This window comes from Cetorhinus maximus, chromosome 3 (genome assembly GCF_964194155.1).
Source record: "Cetorhinus maximus chromosome 3, sCetMax3.hap1.1, whole genome shotgun sequence".
Lineage (NCBI taxonomy): Eukaryota > Metazoa > Chordata > Chondrichthyes > Lamniformes > Cetorhinidae > Cetorhinus > Cetorhinus maximus.
Window position 1 is genome coordinate 28,864,730 of NC_135881.1, and position 21,563 is coordinate 28,886,292.

Genomic DNA, 21,563 nt, shown 5'->3' on the forward strand with positions numbered 1-21,563 from the left:
AGATAGTATAATTAGGGGGATAGATACTGTTCTCTGCAGCCATGAACATGAGTCCCAAAGACTGTGTTGCCTGCCCGGTGCCAGGGTTAAGGACATCTCCTCAGGGCTGGAGAGGAACTTGGAGTGGGAGGGGAGGGATCCAGCTGTCGTCGTCCACATTGGTACCAACGACATTGATAGGACTAGAAAGGAGGTTGTGCTGAAAGAACTTGAACAGTTAGGAGCTAAATTATAAAGCAGAACCTCCAAGGTAATAGTCTCGGGATTACTACCTGAGCCACGGGCAATCTGGCATTGGGTAAATAATGTCAAGGAGTTAAATGCCTGGCTCAAAGATTGGTGTGTGAGGAACGGGTTTTAGTTCATGGGGCACTGGCACCAGTACTGGGATAGAAGGGAGCTGTTCCGGTGGGATGGGCTTCACTTGAACTGTGCTGGGACCAGTGTCCAGGTGAATCGAATAACTAGGGCTGTAGAGAGGGCTTGAAAATAAATAGAGGTGGGGAGGGTTCTGGAGAGGGGATACATAGGCTTAAAAAGCAAAAGGATATGGCAGTTTTATAGGGCAGCTATTTAGGTAATGATACCCAGAGTGTGACAGGAAGGGACAGAATGTACAAACATAAAAAAAATAGCAGCAAAAAGGGTCACGTGAGCTGGGACATGTCCATTACTTTTATTTAAAAATTTTCCAAACATTTTAAATCTCTCATGAAACCTCATCCCACCCGTGGATGAGGTTTCATGCTTTTTCAGAAGGCCACCTGGGCTCTTCGCCTGCCCGCCAACCTTAAGGTTGGACGGACAGGTCCATTAATCATTTTAATTACTTTTTTAATGGCCTTAATAGGCCGCTGACATGTCGGCGGGTGTGCAGTCGACTCGGCTGTGCGCCCGCTGAACTGAAAATCTAAATGACGCGGGGTGACGTCAGGACGCACACCCAACGTCACCCCGCGTCATTTTATGCGTCGGCGAGTGGGGCCCGCCCCCACTCGCCAACTGGAAAATGCTGCCCGTGAGGCTATGCACTTTGGCAGGAAGGATAGTGGAGCTGAGCATTATTGAAAGGGAGAAAGACTGCAGTAAGCTGCGGCACAGATGGATTTGAGGGTCCTCGTGCATGAATCACAAAAAGCTAGCATACAAGTTCAGCAGGTAATTGGGAAGGCAAATGGAATGTTGGCCTTTATTTCAAACGAATGGAGTATGAAAATATGTAAGTCTTGCTAAAACTATGCAAGGCACTCGTTAGACCACACCTAGAATACTGTGAACAGTTTTGGTCCCTTTATCTAAGGTAAGATATACTGGCATTGGTGGCAGTCCAGAGAAGGTTCACTGTGTTGATCCCAGGTAGAAGGGATTTTCTTATGAGGAGAGGTTGAGTAGATTGGGCCTGTACTCATTGGAGTTTAGAAGAATGAGAGGCAACCTTAATGAAACATACAAGACTCTTAGGAGGCTTGACAGGTGCTGAGAGGCTGTTTCCCCTTGTCGGAGAGACTAGGACCAGAGGGCATAATCTCAGAGTAAGGGGTCGCCCATTTAAAACAGAGATGAGGAGGAATTTTTTCTCTCATAGGGTGGTGAATCTGTGGAATTCTTTACCACAGAAGATTGTACAGACTGGGTCATTAAGGATATTCAAGTAGACAGACAGATTTTAAATCAGTAAGGGAATCAAGGGCTATGGGGAAAAGGTGGGAAAGTAGAGTTGAGATTTATCAGATCAGCCTCGATCTCATTGAATGGTGGAGCAGACTCGATGGGCTGAATGGCCTATTTCTGCTCCTACGCCTTATGGTCTTACCTCTATTAAACTTGATTCGAGAATGTGAATATTTCTCATTCCAATTCCACATCCCAAATTACAAACCAATGTTTTTCAAAACACACTTCCTAGCTACTGCCTTTCATCCCTTATTTACAAACCCCATATGTACTTGTGCAGGCACATCAGTCCATCGGTTTGTTGTTTTACCTACCGGCAAGCATGTACAACCACAATGAGCTTGTTTCTTTGAGAACTGTGCCGAAGCGTTAGCTGAATCTGACCCAATGGTGATTGGCCAAGAGTTGTTCCACTGCAACACAAAAAGCACAAAGATTCAGTGATAGTATCTATTCTGATGAAACAGTAATTCATCATATCATTCAATCCAAACAAAATGAGGGGTCAAGTGGTAACAGGCTGCAAAGAATTGTTCAGATTTAAAACTTAGTTTAAAAAAAGACACAAAACAAACCTCATCAAGATGTTGTGCCTGGGCAATTGAACCGTTTTCAGTTCTGTTACCCAAGGTGTTTCACAGAACATGTGCAGAGCAAAGCAACCTCTACCCTGCTCTAACACAACACAAAGTAGCTCTCTACTATTGGAGAAGAATATTTTCATTTTTTTCTTACAAAAGCAGTTGCAAGACCTTTAAGTAAGATTGCTAATTAATGCCCCTTATTGCTGAATTGCAAGCAATTTTACACTATAATCTGATACCCAACGTGACTCAGGGCGTAATGGAGCTAAACTTAGTTTACATAGGGTCATCAGGGCAGGTCTATTAATTTAGATTGGATTTAAACACAGACGACAAGGATAAGGGAAGTTCTGAATCAAATATACTGAATGTTCAGAATCAAAAGATTGCTCAATAGCTTTCTTTGCTATTCACAGAAAATTCTAGTACCTACAATTATCACCTTTTGAACTTTACTATGAGCATATATATATATAATGGAAATATTTTATCATTTATTGTGCAGAATCTCCTGTTCGGCGAGCGGGGGGCAGGGCCTGCTCGCCGATGCATAAAATATAAAATGACACAGGGTGACGGCGGGTGTGCGTCCTGACATCACCCCGCGTCATTTAGATTTTCAGTTTGGCGGGCGCGCAGCCGAATCGCCTGTACGCCCGCCGAACTGTCAAAGGCCTATTAAGGCCATTAAAAAAGAAATTAACATGGTTAATGGACCTGCCCGTCCAACCTTAAGGTTGGCGGGCAGGCCAAGAGCCCAAGTGGGCTCCTGAAAAAATATGAAACCTCATCCACGGGCGGGATGAGGTATCATGAGGGTATTAAATTTCTATAAAATAAAAGAAATTGACATGTCCCAGCTCATGTGACAGTAGCACATGAGTGGACGTGCCAGCAATTTTTTTTCCCCTTTTTTATTGAAATTTTCAAACCTGAACTGATCTTCCTGAGGCAGCACTTTGCCTCAGGGAGATCTGTGTGCTCTTTTGTACGCATGCGTGAAAGAGCGCACTCCTGGCTCAGGGGATTTCCACCCCGCCCGCACAGGGAGCGCATAGCGCTTCCTGGCAGATGTCACACTGGGCAAGCCTTAATTGGGCCGCCCACGTAAAATGGCAGCGCACCCCCAACTGGTGGCGCCAATTGGGAACCCGCCCACTCACACACAACCTCCCCTGACGGGGGAAGATCCTGCCCATATACAACTTGCTGCATCCGCACTAGTGACCTCACAGCACTTCTCACATCAAGCGGCCAAAGATATGCCTCCAATTTCTAATAAAGACCCAAATTCAGATTTAAAAGGAGGTTAGGTGGCATCTATGAAGAGAAAAATGCTCGATGGCCCTTCTGATGACCTGAAATATTAACTCTGTTTCTCTCTGCAGATACTGCCTGACTTGCCTAGTATTTCCAGCATTTTTTGTTTTTATTTCAAATTTCCTGCTTCTGCAGTATTTTGCTTCTGAATTCAGATTTCCTCTGTGCTCTGCATGTTACACGATCAATTTAAGATATGAAGGTATAAGGAGTTTCCCTTAACATTTTTAACGTGGAAATGACACAACTCAGGGTTAACAGTGTAATGCAATATTTACACACCTTGTGGGACCAAAGGTCACAACGCACTCATCACTCAAAGTCTATAGCGAGGCCCACAGCTTACTGTAGCCAATATATTCTCAATTACAATTATCAAACTCCACCCCGCCCATCCCAGTTTTTTAAGAATTAACTTCTATTTATATAGCACAATTAAAGTAATAAAATGGCCCAAGGTGTTTCACAGGAACATTATAAAACAAAATATGACACCGAGCTACATGAGGAGATATTAGGTCAGATGACCAAAAGCTTGGTCAAAGAGGTAGTTTCAATGAGTGTTCTAAAGTAGGAGAGTGATGTAGAGAGACTGAGAGGTGGAAGAAGGAATTCCAGAGCTTAGGGCCTAGGCAACTGAAGATGCAACCAGCAATGGTAGAGCAGTTAAAGTTGGGGATGCTCAAGAGGCCAGAGTTAAAGGAGTGCAGATATCTCAGAGCACTATGGGGCTGAAGGAGATTACAAAGATAGGGAGGGATTTGAAAATAAGGACAAGAATTTTATAATCTAAACATTGCTTGACCAGGAGCCAATGTAGGTCGATAAGCACAGGGGTGGTAGGGGAACTGGACTTGGTGCAAGTTAAGACATGAGCAGCAGAATTTTGGATTACCTCAAATTTACAGAGGGTAGAATGTGGGATGACCTCAAATTTACAGGGGATAGAGTGTGGGAGACCAGTCACGACTGAGTTCCAATAGTCATGTTTAAAGGTAACAAAGACATGAATGAGGGTTTATCAGATGAGCTGAGAGACAAGGTTAGAAGACATTTTGTTGGCTGTTTAAAAGAGAGAAGTAGGAAATGCTTTCCTTTAAGATACTTTTTTTTTCCAGCAAACAAAATCAAATGATTTTATATTCCCATTCTTCAAACTGGTTTGAATTATTGAAGGAACTCCTCCCCTAACCCACCCCCATCCGCACATCCCCATCAACCCCACCGTCCCCCCAGAGTAAAAGACAGTCGAGGCTGTACTTTTGCAGTTGCCTCAGTCTCTGGTGTAACTCCTGCGTGGCAAAGGGTAGCGATACATCAGAGGCAATACTCGGGGTTGGTTCTTTAGCAGAAAGATGTGATGGAGAGCCTGTTTGGCTGGAGATAGTGTTAGCTGATGGAGCTTGCTGGAGGCTGGAAGGCCTCTGTGGGCTCTGGGAAGCAGTGCTGTAGTTCTCCACCTTGTCTGTCTTCTCAGGCTTTTTGGTGCTATCAGCAGCAGGAACAGCGAGGGCAGGTTTATTCGATTCGGTCGGGGGGACCAGTTGCACTTTTGACACTGGCTTTCGAGCGTCCTTGCTATGAGATGGTTGCTTCTTTAACTGAGCTGAGGAACGATCTGGGGTCTTCTCTTGTTTTTCAAGAGAAAGGATCTATGAAGAGGAACAGAATATGAGAATCATTTCACAAGTTTTAGAAAGTTATCCAACAATTACATGGCACTGAAATGGGGAGATAGCAAAAGTAGAATTCCGAAAAGATGGTATCAAATTAGTTTTTGCAAGATAGTTATGATGAAGAAAGCTGTTCAACTCATCTTAGTTCATTGTTGGTGCTGTCCAACCGCATGTAAGTTCTGTATGAACTTGCATAAAAGATTGCTACCAGGCTTTGGGGATGGGCACCCAACATGGAAAGGTAGCCCTTGAAGAAGGCACCCCTCCCTCCTTTTGCATATAAGATTCATGCAGAGTAACGTGTCTGCTTCCCCTTCAACCCTGACCTCATCCCACCAGCCTCAGAATTGACACCCCATGCGCCCCTGTAAAATTGAGGACAGATCGGGAGCGGGATAAATGATAGTGGGAAGGTCACCCAGGTAATTTAACAGATGCCCCCTGCCTGCAAAACTGCCAGCAGGATACCGTGAGGTTCTGCCCGATGTTTAATTCCTGCTGATTTACACAGTCATTCATTCCAGTACTCATGTCATTAGTTGGAAAAAAAAGCCTAAGTGGATTTGTTTGTAAATTGTGACAAACATCCACCATTTCCACCAAATAGTATTTGTTAGGCACCACGATGCTGCAGATTACCTTTAGCATTGCCATTAACACTGAGGTTAACTTTTCATTAGAACATTTCAAGGAGATAAGTGACGACAGGTATTGTCGTAAAAGGATCTGGTACATAAAGAGTTAACATGGGTCCAAGTACAGTACCGCCCATACAGTGATGTAAGAGAACACATGACCCACACCTAGGGGTCAGTGCTGTGTTGGACAGTGCCGTGTGTGGAAGCAAGCATGCAGACAGCTCCTAGCTTGGACCTAGTTTCTAGTAGTTAATAAATACTTACTGTTGAACTACCCAAGACTATGACTACCTTAATAAGACCTACCGAACTATGCGCAACACTTTATAACAGGTATAACTTGCTTGACTGAAATCACAAGGTCCTACAGGAATAACACAAGACAGTTGCATGCAGTTGGATAGCACTACATAAATAGGGAAACATGCGGGGCTCATACAGTTGGGTTAACAATAATCTGTGTAGCTCACTTCATTTCCCTTTTATTTTCTAGCCGGGGTAACTCCTCTGGAATAAATTTAGCCCTGCCAGACCCATTAAGGATAAAAGGTATGGGACATGTGACAGAGAGCTCTTCTGTCAACAAAGAAAGATAGAAGTTGATGTTCGGCGTAGGCGATTAACTAAACACACTCGAACAGCTTTCCTACATTTAACATTTATCTGAGGAAGGATGTACTTACTATAGAGTGAATGCAACGAAGGTTTACCCGACTGATTCCTGGGATGGCAGGACTAACATATGAGAAGAGATTGAGTCGATTAGGATTATATTCGCTGGAGTTCAGAAGAATGAAGAGGGATCTCATAGAAACCTATAAAATTCTAACAGGACTAGAAAGGGTAGATGCAAGAAGGATGTTCCCGATGGTGGTGGAGTCCAGAACCAGGGATCACAGTCTGAGGATATGGGGTAGACCACTCATGACTGAGATGAGGAGAAATTTCTTCACCCTGAGAGTGGTGAGCATGTGGAATTCGTTACCACAGAAAGTAGTTGAGACCAAAACATTGTATGTTTTCAAGAAGGAGTTAGATATAGCTCTTGGGATGAAAGGGATCAAAGGGTATGGGGAGAAAGCGGGAGAAGGCTATTGAGTTGGATGATCAGCCATGATCATAATGAATGGCGGAGCAGGCTCGAAGAGCCGAATGGCCTACTCCTGCTCCTAGTTTCTATGTAACACCATTTACCTAGATACATTTTTACATGGGGTAGAATTTTGCCCTTGGCGAGCGTGCTCAGTGGGGGTAGGGGGAACGGTTGGGAAGCTGACTGCCGCCCATGATCGGCACCACACCGCAATTTTACGTGGGTAGGCCAATTAAGGCCCACCCAGCATGGAATGCGAGCAGCAGCGCTCAGGCTGCCTGTGCGGGCGGAGGGAGGGGTGCAAGTGGGCCTAGGGTGAACTTCACGCATGCAAGCCAAAGAGCGCTTCAATCTCCCTGAGGCACGGAGCTGCCTCAGGGGGAATGAAGCACTGTTTAAAAAAACTAGTGCACAAAATAAAAATGTCATAAAACATGTGACTCTGTCACATGAGCTGGAACATGTAAGTTTTTATTTTATTTTTATTTGCTTCAGGAACCCTCATCCCGCTCGTGGATGAGGTTTCCTAAAAAATGCAAAGGCCGCTTGGCCTTTTCGCCTGCCTGTCAACCATTGGGTTGAACAGGCAGTAAAAAATCCAGGACAATTGTTAACCTAATGGCCTTAATAGGCCTTTTAATTGTTGGTGAGCGCGCTGCCGCCTCTGGTGGTGCCCAACCTAACATCACAAGAGTGCGCGTTGACGTCAGCACACTCGGCTGATGCCAACATGTCGGGAGCGCACCTGCACGCCCAGTGAAAAATCCTGCCCATGGTGTTGATTGTAATTCACTGCTTCCCTTCCGATGAGCTCTATCCTCAGCTGCTTCTTTCACTGCCATCCCCTGGCTGCACTGCAGAACTAACTCCTCAAAGTACCAGGTAGTACAACCTCGTGGCAGAAATGTTTTTCATGGATGACAATGTATATTATTTATTTTCAAAAATCATTTTCACGTCCTTAATAAAGGTCTAAAGTGAACTGTTAACAAGTTGGGATAGTCATACCTTCCTTTTAATACCCAATATATGGTGTAATATTGATGGTTAAGTATTAAAATGGATAATACTGCTGCATTTGTATTTCTTTTCTCAAGTGTAAGGCAAGTTAACATTCCTCTTCGGGTCAAAATTTGGCTAAAGGGGTGATTTTAGACATGGGTAATCTGTGAGGTTGCTAATGAAATTAAAATCAGCAGCAAGAACTCAGTATTTGGCATTTAAATATCACACGCTGGATGGGTGGAGCATATTCCTAATGACTATAGCTGTTGCTCTGCTCCTCCTGCAGTCCAGCAAGGAAGATACAAAGAGATGTGATTACAACATCAATAGAGGCTTAAAATCAAAAGGGAGAGCTGCCTTTAAAATATCAAGTATTGCCAAATGAATTATTTTGTTCAAGGAGTCAACACAAACAGGAATATTCTGATGTCAGCAAAGTTTTGCAGTTGAACACCAGAAACATGATTGTTCTCTGAAAACAATTCCATTTTAGCAGGAGCTGGTCACTAGCTTAAAATAACTGCCTTAACTGAAGAGAACAGGAGATGGCCTTTTACTTAAAGAGATACAAAAACACTGTTCACACATACTCTAAGCATTATCTTCATCTTGATTGTACTGCTGGGACCCGAATTGTTTAATTGAAATCGCTGGTCCATTGTTAGGCCTTCAGCTTCCAGCAACTGTTTAAGAGGCAGGTTAAATGAACCTAGCGAGCACTGGTGATGGTCATCCTTAGCCTAGAAAAAGCAAATAACATAAACAGTGAAGCACCAAGCAACAGATATTCAAACAGAAACAACAAAATGATACCATAATTTTGTAATATAGGCTGGCGGACAGGCTTTGTGCTCCAATTCCCCAAATGAATCCCCCACCAGAGATAGTGAATACAACCGTTTCCAAGTTCTGCAACTACATCAGGATGAGCAGCTGGGTGGGGGCTATACAACCCATATGAGGAGCAATGGAGGGAGTTACAGTAAATTGAATGGTGGGACATCTAAACCCAGTATTGCATATTGTTATGAACACAGCTGATATTAATTGCTGCACAAACCAAATCTCAGAGGGAAACTTGGCTTTTGGGCTTTTTTTTGTATTCTGAAAACGAGAAGTGGATGTACTGATTTCAGCAGTAAGTCGTCCAGTATCACTTATGGGATTAAAAAATTAAAAATAAAAGTTTTATTAACAAGAAAAACAAAACTTAAGCACACAAGATTACAGATACACAGTTAAACTTACAAAAGACTCTCTACTTGGTCAGACTCACAAGTAAACATCTTCCAGGCAACACTCCCTTATAGATAAAAACAAAAAGCTACTGCGGATGCTGGAAATCCAAAACAAAAACAGAATTACCTGGAAAAACTCAGCAGGTCTGGCAGCATCGGTGGAGAAGAAATCAGTTAACGTTTCGAGCCTTCACGGCCCTTCGGCAGAACTGAAGCATAGTTAGGAGAAAGGAGAAATATAAGCTGGTTTAAGGTGGGGGGGCGGGGGGAGAGAGAAGTTGAGGGTGTGGTGATTGTGGAGATAAGCAAGCAGTGATAGGAGCAGATAATCAAAAGATGTCACAGACAAAAGGATCAAAGAGGTGTTGAAGGTGGTGATATTTGTCTAAGAAAAGTGCTAATTAAGAATGGAAGACAGGACACTCAAAGTACAGCTCTAGTGGGGGTGGGGTGGAAAGACTAACAAGGTTTTAGTTTTAGATTTAAAAATAATGGAAATAGGTGGAGAAAGAAGAATCTATATAAATTATTGAAAAAAAAGGGGGAGGGGGGAGAAACGGGGTGGGGATGGGGGGAGGGGGAGTTTAAGATCTAAAGTTGTTGAATTCAATATTCAGCCCGGAAGGCTGTAAAGTGCCTAGTCAGAAGATGAGGTTCTGTTCCTCCAGTTTGCGTTGGGCTTCATTGGAACAATGCAGCAAGCCAAGGACAGACATGTGGGCAAGAGAACAGGGTGGAGTGTTAAAATGGCAAGCGACAGGGAGGTTTGGGTCTTTCCTGCGGACAGACTGCAGGTGTTCTGCAAAATGGTCGCCCAGTTTGCGTTTGGTCTCTCCAATGTAGAGGAGACCGCATTGGGAGCAACGAATGCAGTAGACTAAGTTAGGGGAAATGCAAGTGAAATGCTGCTTCACTTGAAAGGAGTATTTGGGCCCTTGGACGGTGAGGAGAGAGGAAGTGAAGGGGCAGGTGTTGCATCTTCTGCGTGGGCATGGGGAGGTGCCATAGGTGGGGGTTGAGGAGTAGGGGGTGATGGAGGAGTGGACCAGGGTGTTCCGGAGGGAATGATCCCTACGGAATGCCGTCAGGGGGGGTGAAGGGAAGATGTGTTTGGTGGTGGCATCATGCTGGAGTTGGCGGAAATGGCGGAGGATGATCCTTTGAATGTGGAGGCTGGTGGGGTGATAAGTGAGGACAAGGGGGACCCTATCATGTTTCTGGGAAGGAGGAGAAGGCGTGAGGGAGGATGCGCGGGATACGGGCCGGACACGGTTGAGGGCCCTGTCAACGACCGTGGATGGAAAACCTCGGTTAAGGAAGAAGGAGGACATGTCAGAGGAGCTGTTTTTGAAGGTAGCGTCATCAGAACAGATGCGACGGAGGCGAAGGAACTGAGAGAATGGGATGGAGTCTTTACAGGAAGCGGGGTGTGAGGAGCTGTAGTCGAGGTAGCTGTGGGAGTCGGTAGGCTTGTAATGGATATTGGTGGACAGTCTATCATCAGAAATTGAGACAGAGAGGTCAAGGAAGGGAAGAGAAGTGTCAGAGATGGACCATGTGAAAATGATGGAGGGGTGGAGATTGGAAGCAAAATTAATAAATTTTTCCAGGTTCCGACGAGAGCATGAAGCAGCACCAAAGTAATCATCGATGTACCGGAGAAAGAGTTGTGGGAGGGGGCCGGAGTAGGACTGGAACAAGGAATGTTCCACATACCCCATAAAGAGACAGGCATAGCTGGGGCCCATGCGGGTACCCATAGCCACACCTTCGTTGCTCCCAATGCGGTCTCCTCTACATTGGAGAGACCAAACGCAAACTGGGCGACCGTTTTGCGGAACACCTGCGGTCTGTCCGCAAGAAAGACCCAAACCTCCTTGTCGCTTGCCATTTTAACACTCCACCCTGTTCTCTTGCCCACATGTCTGTCCTTGGCTTGCTGCATTGTTCCAGTGAAGCCCAACGCAAACTGGAGGAACAGAACCTCATCTTCCGACTAGGCACTTTACAGCCTTCCGGGCTGAATATTGAATTCAACAACTTTAGATCTTAAACTCCCCCTCCCCCCATCCCCACCCCGTTTCTCCCTCCTCCCCCTTTTTTTCAATAATTTATATAGATTCTTCTTTCCCCACCTATTTCCATTATTTTTAAATCTAAAACTAAAACCTTGTTAGTCTTTCCACCCCACCCCCACTAGAGCTGTACTTTGAGTGTCCTGTCTTCCATTCTTAATTAGCACTTTTCTTAGACAAATATCACCACCTTCAACACCTCTTTGATCCTTTTGTCTGTGACATCTTTTGATTATCTGCTCCTATCACTGCTTGCTTATCTCCACAATCACCACACCCTCAACTTCTCTCTCCCCCCGCCCCCCCACCTTAAACCAGCTTATATTTCTCCTTTCTCCTAACTATGCTTCAGTTCTGCCGAAGGGCCGTGAAGGCTCGAAACGTTAACTGATTTCTTCTCCACCGATGCTGCCAGACCTGCTGAGTTTTTCCAGGTAATTCTGTTTTTGTTTTGGACTCCCTTATAGATGTTCAACTTTAAAAAACCCAGTAATATTACCCAAGGCAAACTGCTATAGCTTCAATAAAGGCATACCACATGACCTGTAACACTCTTCCACTCTGCTGTAAAAATTCAAACTTCAGATTAAACTGCTTTTTGCAGCCCAAGACTTTTCTGGCTTGAATGGATGGTTGATTCAAATTGCATCCTCTTTCAGCTATAGTTCCAGCTGCTAAATCTCACATCTCACAGCTCAACAGCCTAACAGCTCAAACAGCTACAGCCCCCCTAAGCTCTCCACAGTAACTCTAAAATACCCTATTTCCCCCTTAAATACCCTATTTCCCCCTTTCATCTCAGGTTCCATTGTTTTCACAACTCTATGAAACTCAAATTCTTCCAAATATAAGATCTTTCATGTTTCCACCCTGTCTTTGCTTTTGGGTCAATAAAATATAAGTTCTCCCCTTCTATTTACCAATGGAACTCCTGTAAAATGCAAACATGTCTCTTGCTACCTTTGACTCCCCTTTGATATTCAAACAAACTCTCCACTTATCTAAAAATGCAAATGTTAGATCTAACCTACTCACTTGTACCTCAAACCTAACACCTTGATACTTTTCACGTTTTACAGCCCCAGGCAACCTGTCTCCTATTGATCTCTGCCCAGCTTAATTAAATCACACACATGCGCATGCGCACACACACACACGACTGAATACCTTGCATTTTTGCCAGAAAAGGGTGTGTCCAAGCAGGTAAAACAATGTGAAACATTCTTTATAATCCTTTCACCCTAAACTATACCCTTGCTAAGAGGTAAGCATTGGCACAAGTTGAGTGTAGGATGACTCTCAGGAGGCATGTCAATTGTATGCACTTCTCGGCAATAGTGGTTAGGTAATGAATTTGCATTTGGGAAACTATGGGCGGAATCATTCCAGATTTGCATTAAGTGCGGTAACGGGCGGGAAAACCGACACTTTACCCGCCGCTGCAATGGCGCCTTTTCATGCCATATCGTCCTAAACCCGCCGCATTAATTATGCATTCCTAGGATACACTCCATTTTGATGGCAGGCGGGCTCCAATATGCTTGCCACGCCATCACCTCCCCGCTTTATCACCCCAGGCACCACACTTAAAGTACAACCACGCTCAGTGCTTCCAGCCCAGGACTGCTGCAAAGACATGGCCCCGAAAGGCAAGAAACTACAGCCCTCAAGCACCTTTTAGATGCCATGGAGGACCACTGTCCTCTACCCCTGCTCTGCCCGCAGGAAGGGCAGCAACATTGCCACTCTAGCTTGGTAGGCGATGACAGTGGGGATCAGTGGCAATGCTGCACAGAAGAGGTTGGCCATCCAATGCAGATAGAGGATGAATGATCTCATCCATCCAGCCAGGGTATGGCAACCATTTCAGTACTCTAAACTCTCAAACTCAAGCCCATCATATATTCACTGGCATCGCACTGACTGCCAGCTCAAGGGACATCACCCATTGTGGAAGAATAAAATACATCTACAGGACAACTAAGGGTTAAGTGGTTAAAACCATAGTGGAATACTACAGCACAGTTCCCTCTTTTGTTCTAGCAGGCACACCTGCAACTGCCAGCTAATTGAGCAGGAAAGGAGAAAAGGAGTATCTTAAACAAGCTTCCTAGAATCCTTGAGACAAGGCTAGGATGTCTGCCCCCAACACAAAGAGACAGGATCAAGCAATGGTCATCTGTTCTCTACAGTGTACACCCCCTAGCACTAAAGATAAGGTCAAGCATGGTTATCTACTCTCTGTCTCACTTTTTTATTACCAGATGGGCTTCCCCCAATATCCTGTATAGTCATAAATTAGAATAGACTAATTGTGTGTTGCATGCCAAAGACAATGATTCTCAATGTAATTAATTATTGAAGGTTAGACAGTCTTATCACCTTCAAGCTCTTTGATATGTACAACTTTTACTATAAATATGTGTGTACTGTGATGCTTCCTCAGAGTGCCGGCTAGCTCCGTTGTATGCTGTTGGGCTCTCCATGATATCATGATTCAATAAAGACTTCCAAGACAAACCTCCTGGGTCTGAGTGTTCACTCCGTTTTCCGCGACACCCATCCTCACACACATACCCTTATGTCAATCTGGCCTCATCTTCTCTGGAGACTGCCTCCTCAGTCCTCACTATCTTGAGGCCACTTGCACAGATCAACATGTGCCCACAGTATTGTACAGTACAACCCCCTCGTCCTGCAGCTTCTTCCCTTCCCCAAGCAAGCTCTAGCCCTGCAGCTATTGAAAAGCCACCCACATATGGCGGATCTGGTAGGCAGTGACCTGCCCGTGAGCCCCCTAAAAGTGATGTGGTGCTGTCTATGAAGCCTGGTGCTGATGATTACGAGTGCTGACCGAAGCAAGGTAGGCAAACAAACCTTGAAGTCCCAAGTGAAGAGCAGCCCGCCAAGTGCACGATGCTGTTGTGAAACAATATGCTGTTGCGTTTTTGCTGCCAACATGGGCAGACGATCCAGCGGTGGGGGATGAATCCGGTGGGCTGGCCTTATAATGATATACTGATGTTTACAATGAAGTTCCTGACATCCGACGGCGGGAAACACAGCCCACCATCAACAGGGTGAGTGGGCAATCGCAAACTGGTTTCACGGCGTCTTGAAACCGGTTTTTGGCCTTCTCGCCATATTATCTGTTCTTACCACTGAACATGCCTGACGCCAGCGGGAACTGAAAATCCCGGCCTATGAGTGGAATTTAATGAGGACAGTGGGTGGTGGGAAGGGGTGACATCGTCATCAATATTCCGTTGACCTGACCTCTGGGAGCCCTCAGAGAATCAAGTCCCTAACTGGCAGTGGGAACCCTGCTGCCTGGGCTCCTGGCTCTACAAGAGACATTTAATTCTGGGACTTTCATTAGTGGGGCAGAAATCCCACCCCTGAACACTGCTGGTCAGAGGCCAGCAGCTCTCCATTACTGGCAGTAACGTCAGGAGCAGTGATTCATTGTAGGATCACTGGAGAAAGGTAGGTGATAGCAGGACGGAGGTTACAGGGATGAGGTCGCTGGTGTGAGAGGAGGCGGAGGAAAGGGGTGGGGGTGGTTCTCAGCAGGCACACCCTTCCTGATGCCAGGTCCCTCGATCAGGGTTTACTTGTTAGTCTCCCCACAATGTGAGCACCCCCCACCCCGCCGGTGGTTGAAAACCTGTAACAGTCGGGTGAGGCCCTTAAGTGGGTATTAATTTTTTCTTCATTATTTTTTCATGGGATGTGGGTGCCGCTGGCAAGGCCAGTCACCATTGGTTGTTGCCCATCCCTAAATGCCCTTGAACTGAGTGGCTTTCTGGGCCATTTCAGAAGGCAGTTAAGAATCAACCACATTGCTGTGTGTCTGGAGTCACATGTAGGCCAGACCAGGTAAGGATGGGAGATTTTTTTCCCTAAAGGACATTAGTGAACCAGGTGAGTTTTAACAACAATTGATGATAGTTGCATGGTCACCATCACTGAGACTGGATTTATTTTCCAGATTTATTAACTGAATTCAAATCTCACCAGCTGTCATGGTGGGTTGAACCCATGTCCCCACAGCATTAGCCTGAGCCTCTGGATTACTAGTCCAATGATATTACCACTACACCACCAACTCCCCAGGTCCCCCTTAAGTGCCTTAATTGGCATCCAGGCAGGAAGGCCATCCTGGAACCTTCCCGGCCTGGACTTAATTGGGGAAAGGCGGTTGGAAACCCATTCTGCATCCTCTTGCGAAGAAATTATTCCTTTTTGTTTAAAAGATTCTTATTTTGATACATTATGTTAAAATGAACACCATTTCCTCCAATAAAGTCTGTTTACAAGCAAGCTCATCGTTACTGATCATACACATCACTATTAACTTTCCTAATTCTGAATTCTGGTTTAAATTGTCACATTAATACATTGTTCAGGTAAACACAGCTATTCTGAAAAGTTTCAATATACAATACATGTAGTCTGCAAAAATCTAGAAAGTGGTAGCTTTACTTAAATTTGTTTCATTTTATAAACTTCAACAGAAATACCTAATGTATTGGTTCACAACAATTAACATAATACAATAAAAATTTTTATGTTAAACAGCTTGTTTATAAGCACACTACCTCAATATCCAGGTCCACAGTCATTGGATTATGAATGCGGAAAGTAAACGCTTCTTCCCAGACAGGTTCTGTGGTCCGATATCGGATCTGCAAATGATGACAGCCAAGACAACGTGATAAATAAGCCAGTAACTCACTGTGGCATGCCCAGGGTATATGAATTGCAAAAAGTTTTCTTGTAGTCATAGAACCATAGAACACTACAGCACAGAAAACAGGCCATTCGGCCCTTCTAGTCTGTGCCGAAATATTATTCCGCTAGTCCCAATGACCTGCACCTAGTCCATAACCCTCCAGACCTCTCCCATCCATGTATCTATCTAATTTATTCTTAAAACTTAAGAGTGAGCCCGCATTTACCACGTCAGATGGTAGCTCGTTCCACACTCTCACCACTCTCTGAGTGAAGAAGTTCCCCCTAATGTTCCCCCTAAACCTTTCCCCTTTCCCCCTAAAGCCATGTCCTCTCGTGTTTATTTCTCCTAATCTAAGTGGAAAGAGCCTACTCGCATCTACTTTGTCTATACCCCTCACAATAGTCTACTATTAAAAATAACCAGCTGGTAGCACGCTGTCAGAACAAGTTCTATAAAATAAACAGTGCGCAAGTCATCAGGATTCGGATATCAATGAACCACTTAAGATTTCTTTCGTATGATCATTAAGGTTCAATTAGTGCATGCAAACATTTTGAGGAATCTCTGATTCTATGCAACAGACAACTCAGTATAATTTGTTTGTGTCATGAATGTCAGGTGTATTTTCCTCCAGAGGGCTGTAGGAGGCTCCAACATCACTCAAGAAGCTTGACAACATCCAGGACAAAGCAGCCCGTTTGATTGGCAGCACATGCACAAACATTCCCTTCACCACTGACAGTGGCAGCAGTACAAGATGCACTGCAGAAACTCACCAAGGCTCCTTAGACAGCACCTTCCAAACCCACGACCACTACCACCTAGAAGGACAAGGGCAGCAGATAGATGGGAACACCAACACCTGGATGTTCCCCTCCAAGCCACTCACCATCCTGACTTGGAAATATATCACCTTTTCTTCAGTGTCACTAGGTCAAAATCATGGAACTCCCTTCCTAACAGCACTACACCAAAGGGACTGCAGCGGTTCAAGGCAGCAGCTCACCACCACCTTCACAAGGGCAATTAGGGATGGACAATAAATGCTGGCCTAACCAGTGACGCCCGCATCCCGTAAATAAATTTTAAAAAAACACTTTGCAGTTGAATGGAGACAGGTATATCAGTCACCCTTTTTACATCACACAAATAATAAATATATTTAGAAAGGGCAGGTCTCATTGCTGGCCATACATAGGGCAGACTGAGGGCTCACCCACTGACTGGAGAACTGGCAGAAGCCCCATGTAGCCTCCGTTGGTGATTGCTAATTGCCCATCAGGCATTTAACTGGTCAGTAGCAGACCTTTCCTGGGGGTTAGGACTCTGGGATCAGAAAGTCCACACCCACCCACCCCATCTCACCAGAGCTGCCAGCCAAACAGAAGTTGGTGGCTCTCCACTGCCTTTCAGTACCACTAGGAGAGGTGGTAACTGCCAGTAATGCACCCATCAGAAGCCTACGGTCACCAAAAGACCCAGGGCCACAGGTGAGTGAGGGCATGGTGGTGGTGTTGGGTGGGGGGGGGGGAGAAAGAAGGGGTTGGGAAGGATAAAATTCTGCCCATAGTGAGCAGGGAGGATAGAGTTATTGGTAGAAGGAAGTAGCAAAATACTGTAGGCCACCAATATAGGAGTGATTAAAAACTGGGGATGCGCAAGATGCCAGAATTGAAAGAGTGCATGGAACTAGAGGGCTGTAGGAGGTAACAAAGATAGGAAGAGGAAAAGCCATGGAGGAATTTGAAAACAAGGATGAGAATTTTAAAATTGAGGCATTGCCAGGCCAGGAGCCAATGTAGATCAGCAAGCACAGGGATAATAAACTTGGAGCTGAATTTTGGCAGGTGGAGGGGCGTAAAATTGGCTGCCATAGCAGCAGCATCATGCCCATTATTAACCTGCCACTCAGGGGGCATCTTACCTACAGTGGGAAGGCATTGGGTGGCAATTTTTTCTGTCAGCCCTTAAGTGGCCACTTACTGTCTATTTAAGGGCCTCCTCCGGCCATTGCTGTAAATTTTCATGCAGCAGGAAAGGTTGGCGGCCCAGTGCTGGGGCAGAGAGGTGGGGGGCTGCCTGTTTAGGCAGCCTGAAGCCATCAGAGAGCCCATAACCCCCTCGAAAGGCTTCCCCTCCTCCACCATTTCCCCACTACATGCCCTGACAGTCCCCCTTGGCAGGACCTGCCAGCCTGGCCCCGTGAGACCCCGGGCTCCTCCCTTCAGGGGCTTGCTGTAGACCGAGCAGTGGCCACAGCTCTCGGTGGCACTGCAGGGATGTAAGCTGCCAACCATATGATTGCTGTTGACTGCGCGGAAATCCTGCCTCAAACCAATTAAAAGCCTGAGAGCCATTAAATGGCTGCGGAGTGAGCCAGCCAAGTTTAGGTGGGCTCACCCTCAACCTTTAAGCCAGGGGCAGGGAACCCGCCTCCTGCATAAAATTCAGCTGTTGGTGCGAGTTAGGATGTAAGCAGCAGAGCTTTTGATGAACTCTGCTTTATGGAGGGTGGAAAATAGGAGTCAGCAGGAGAGTGTTGGAATATTCAAACTAAGAGGTAATAAAGGATTTCGCAGCAGATAGGTTGAGGCAATGTTGTGGAGGTGGAAGTAAGCAGACTTGCTGAATGAGTGGCTATGTGGTCAAAATCTCTTCTTGGGATCAAACACAGTACAAAGTTCAATCTCAGGAAGTTACCAGGAAGAAGGTTGAAGTCGGTGGCTAGGGAATGGAGTTTGTGACAGGAACCTAAGACTAAGGCTTTGGTCTTCCCGATATTTAGTTGGAGGAAATTTCTGATCATGGTACTGCTTTGACATCATCAAGCCAGATCCGGTGGTGATGAAAGGGCCAGTTATGCATCACCCTCGGGCAATTGTGATGGGGAGACGGCACCATGGAAACAGTAAGCGATTTCAGGTTCACGGACATGTCAAGCAGGTCAAAAAGAGTAGTGGTATTGTAACAGGCAGAAGGAGTTTAAGAGTGTGTTGCGAGTAACCGAACAAGATTTGAAGATAGTGCAGAGACATGGATGGTTAGTGAGACAAAGAAGTGGTCACATAGTAATATCAATAATTAAGACCTCAGGAACTGTGAAGCTCCGCAAGATGGCAAAGTTATTTACTGCAGAAGCTTAGGAAAGAAAGATCTTAAGGAGAAGAGCATCTGAGCTTTTGGGAAGGCAATGCGCAGCAAAAAAATTGAAATTAGCAGAAGTATGAAAGACTGTCAGAAGCTTGAAGGTGGAAAGGAGCCAGAGGAGTGGGGAAAGAGGCTGATGAGGGACTTGGTGATGACAGTCATGTCATTGTGATAGAAACCTATTGCTGGAGATGGGAAACATGCAGGAAGCTAGAGAGGCAGACGATGGCAGAACAAAATCAGAAGACAGTCAATGGGGAGGTGGGATTAGAAGGGAGATCTAGAGAAAAGGGATCAAATTGTAAAATTCTATAGAATTTGACTTAATTAGTCAAAATAAATGCAGGCCTTGATGATGACTAAAACTAGACTCCATGATAGGAAAGGCCGCTTACCTTACTTTCATATGTATTATGTCCCACTGACAGCTGAACAAATGGATTAGGCTCACTGTTCATTTTCTTCGCAAACTGTAAGGTGATGAAAAACTTTGGAAGTCAGCCAAGAAATCATAAAACCTTATCTACTTAGTAATTGACAAATACAAGATATTCCATTTAGGTTTTGAAACTTATCTAAATTTTTTTTACTGTTTCAAGAATCTGAAATGGATTAGGAGGGTACAGTTGGAAGCATTTATGTAACGACCTACAGAAGTAGTTGGCATGTTGCTGGGTAGGAAGGAAGATGCTGGGCAACTGCATCAAACTGAAACCGTTCCAACATTATATTTTTAGCTTTTTTTTCACCCAAAGTGGGCAGTGGAGGGAAGAGTTTATTCTGTCTGCCTCAAGGCACACAACACACATGTAAAGAGCTTTGAACTGGCCATTAGAAAGCATATGAGAGCAGACCATATGTGACTCTACCCGTGAACTAAGCCTCAACACAGCAGCATGCCCAGGTTTAGAATAGGCACTGAATGAGAGGAATGGGACTAGAACTCCTCCATTCCTCAATACTGTGTATTGGTGCTCCAATGTGGTGCAGTCAAAATTATACTGCATTAAATGTGATGAAATAATCTGCAATGTAGGCAAATGGTGCTTAATTTGCAGGGCTGGTAGAATTTTTTTAATAATTGGGATTAACTACCTAATATTATTAGGAAGAAAGGAAATGAAATTGTGAAAATTCAGCTCTAAATTAAATGAAGCTGCATTTAATGTAATCCAACTTCAGTCTTGTGGCCCTGTGCTTATCTGCGCGAAAGCGTGAAAGAGCGCTTCAATCTCCCTGAGGCACAGAGCTGCCTCAGGGAGGTTGAATCTTTATTGTAAAGAATGAATAAAAGGTTAAAAAATTTATTTAAACATGTCCCCTCATGTGACATGTTTTGATATTTATGAAAATTTTTAAATTTAATTAATAAAAGCTTTAGGAAACCTCACCCTGCTCATGGATGAGGTTTCCTAAAAAAACACGAGGGCCGCTTGGCCTCTACGCCTGCCCACCAACTTTAAGGTTGGATGGGCAGCGCTATTAATGACCTTAATCAGTTCCTCAATGACCTTAATAGGCCATTTACATATCAGCGAGCGCGCAGCCTACTCTGGCACGTGCCCACTGAACGAAACATCGCGGGACTGCGCGATGACGTCGGGACACACACCCGACGTCATCGCGTGTCATTTTACATGTTGTCATGTCGGGCCCGCCACCACACGCCGACTGAAAAATCCAGCCCCTGGGGCAGAATTTTGCCTTGGTGTGCAGGAGCAACAGGGGCGGTCGGGAAGCCGGTGATTGACAGCGCACCGCGATTTCACACTGGCGGGCCAATTAAGGCCCACCCAGCGTGATACATGAGCGGCAGTGCTGAGTGCTGCCTGTGCGGGCAGGGGGAGGAGGGCGAGCAGGCCTAGCGTGAACTTTGCGCATGCGCGCGAGAGAGCGCTGAATAATCTCCCTGAAGCACGGAGCTGCCTCAGGGAGATGATGAAGATATTGAAAAAATTGATAAAGCACAAACTCTGTCACATGAGCAGAGATATGTTTTTAATTAAAAAATAAAGTTTTTATTTTGTTTGTATTTGCTTTTGGAAACCTCATCCCGCCCGTGGCCCCTTAGCCTTTTCGCCTGTCCACTGTTAGGTTGGATGGGCAGTGAAAAATTAACGATTGATAACTTAATGGCCTTAATAGGCCTTTTAATTGTTGTCATGTGCCTGCCTACCGAACTATCGTGCGACTTCGCGATGACATCAGCACGCTTGGCCGACATCATTGCGCGTCATTTCACGCTTGGTCAGGTCGGGCGTGCGCCTGCCCACTGAGCTAAAAATTCTGGCCCTGGACTTAGCCAAGAAAACAAATGATTTCAGGAGAGAAGGGAAGAAAATTAATTGAAAAATAGATGGAGAGGATAAAAAAAC

The 21,563-nt window shown here is 45.1% G+C and overlaps 1 protein-coding gene across 4 annotated transcripts in view; it reads right to left on the reverse strand.

Annotated features, from left to right (window-relative positions):
* Positions 1 to 21,563, reverse strand: part of LOC144676966 (extended synaptotagmin-2-like) — a 237,409-nt gene that overhangs the window by 20,843 nt on the left and 195,003 nt on the right. For all 4 annotated transcript variants that reach the window (XM_078537256.1, XM_078537243.1, XM_078537236.1 and 1 more), the window contains 5 exons: positions 19,584 to 19,658; positions 15,905 to 15,991; positions 8,581 to 8,730; positions 4,839 to 5,230; positions 1,989 to 2,087 (listed from right to left, as the gene is read on the reverse strand). In XM_078537256.1, the coding sequence (XP_078393382.1) occupies positions 1,989 to 2,087; positions 4,839 to 5,230; positions 8,581 to 8,730; positions 15,905 to 15,991; positions 19,584 to 19,658 (803 nt within the window). The remainder of the gene's footprint in view (positions 1 to 1,988; positions 2,088 to 4,838; positions 5,231 to 8,580; positions 8,731 to 15,904; positions 15,992 to 19,583; positions 19,659 to 21,563) is intronic.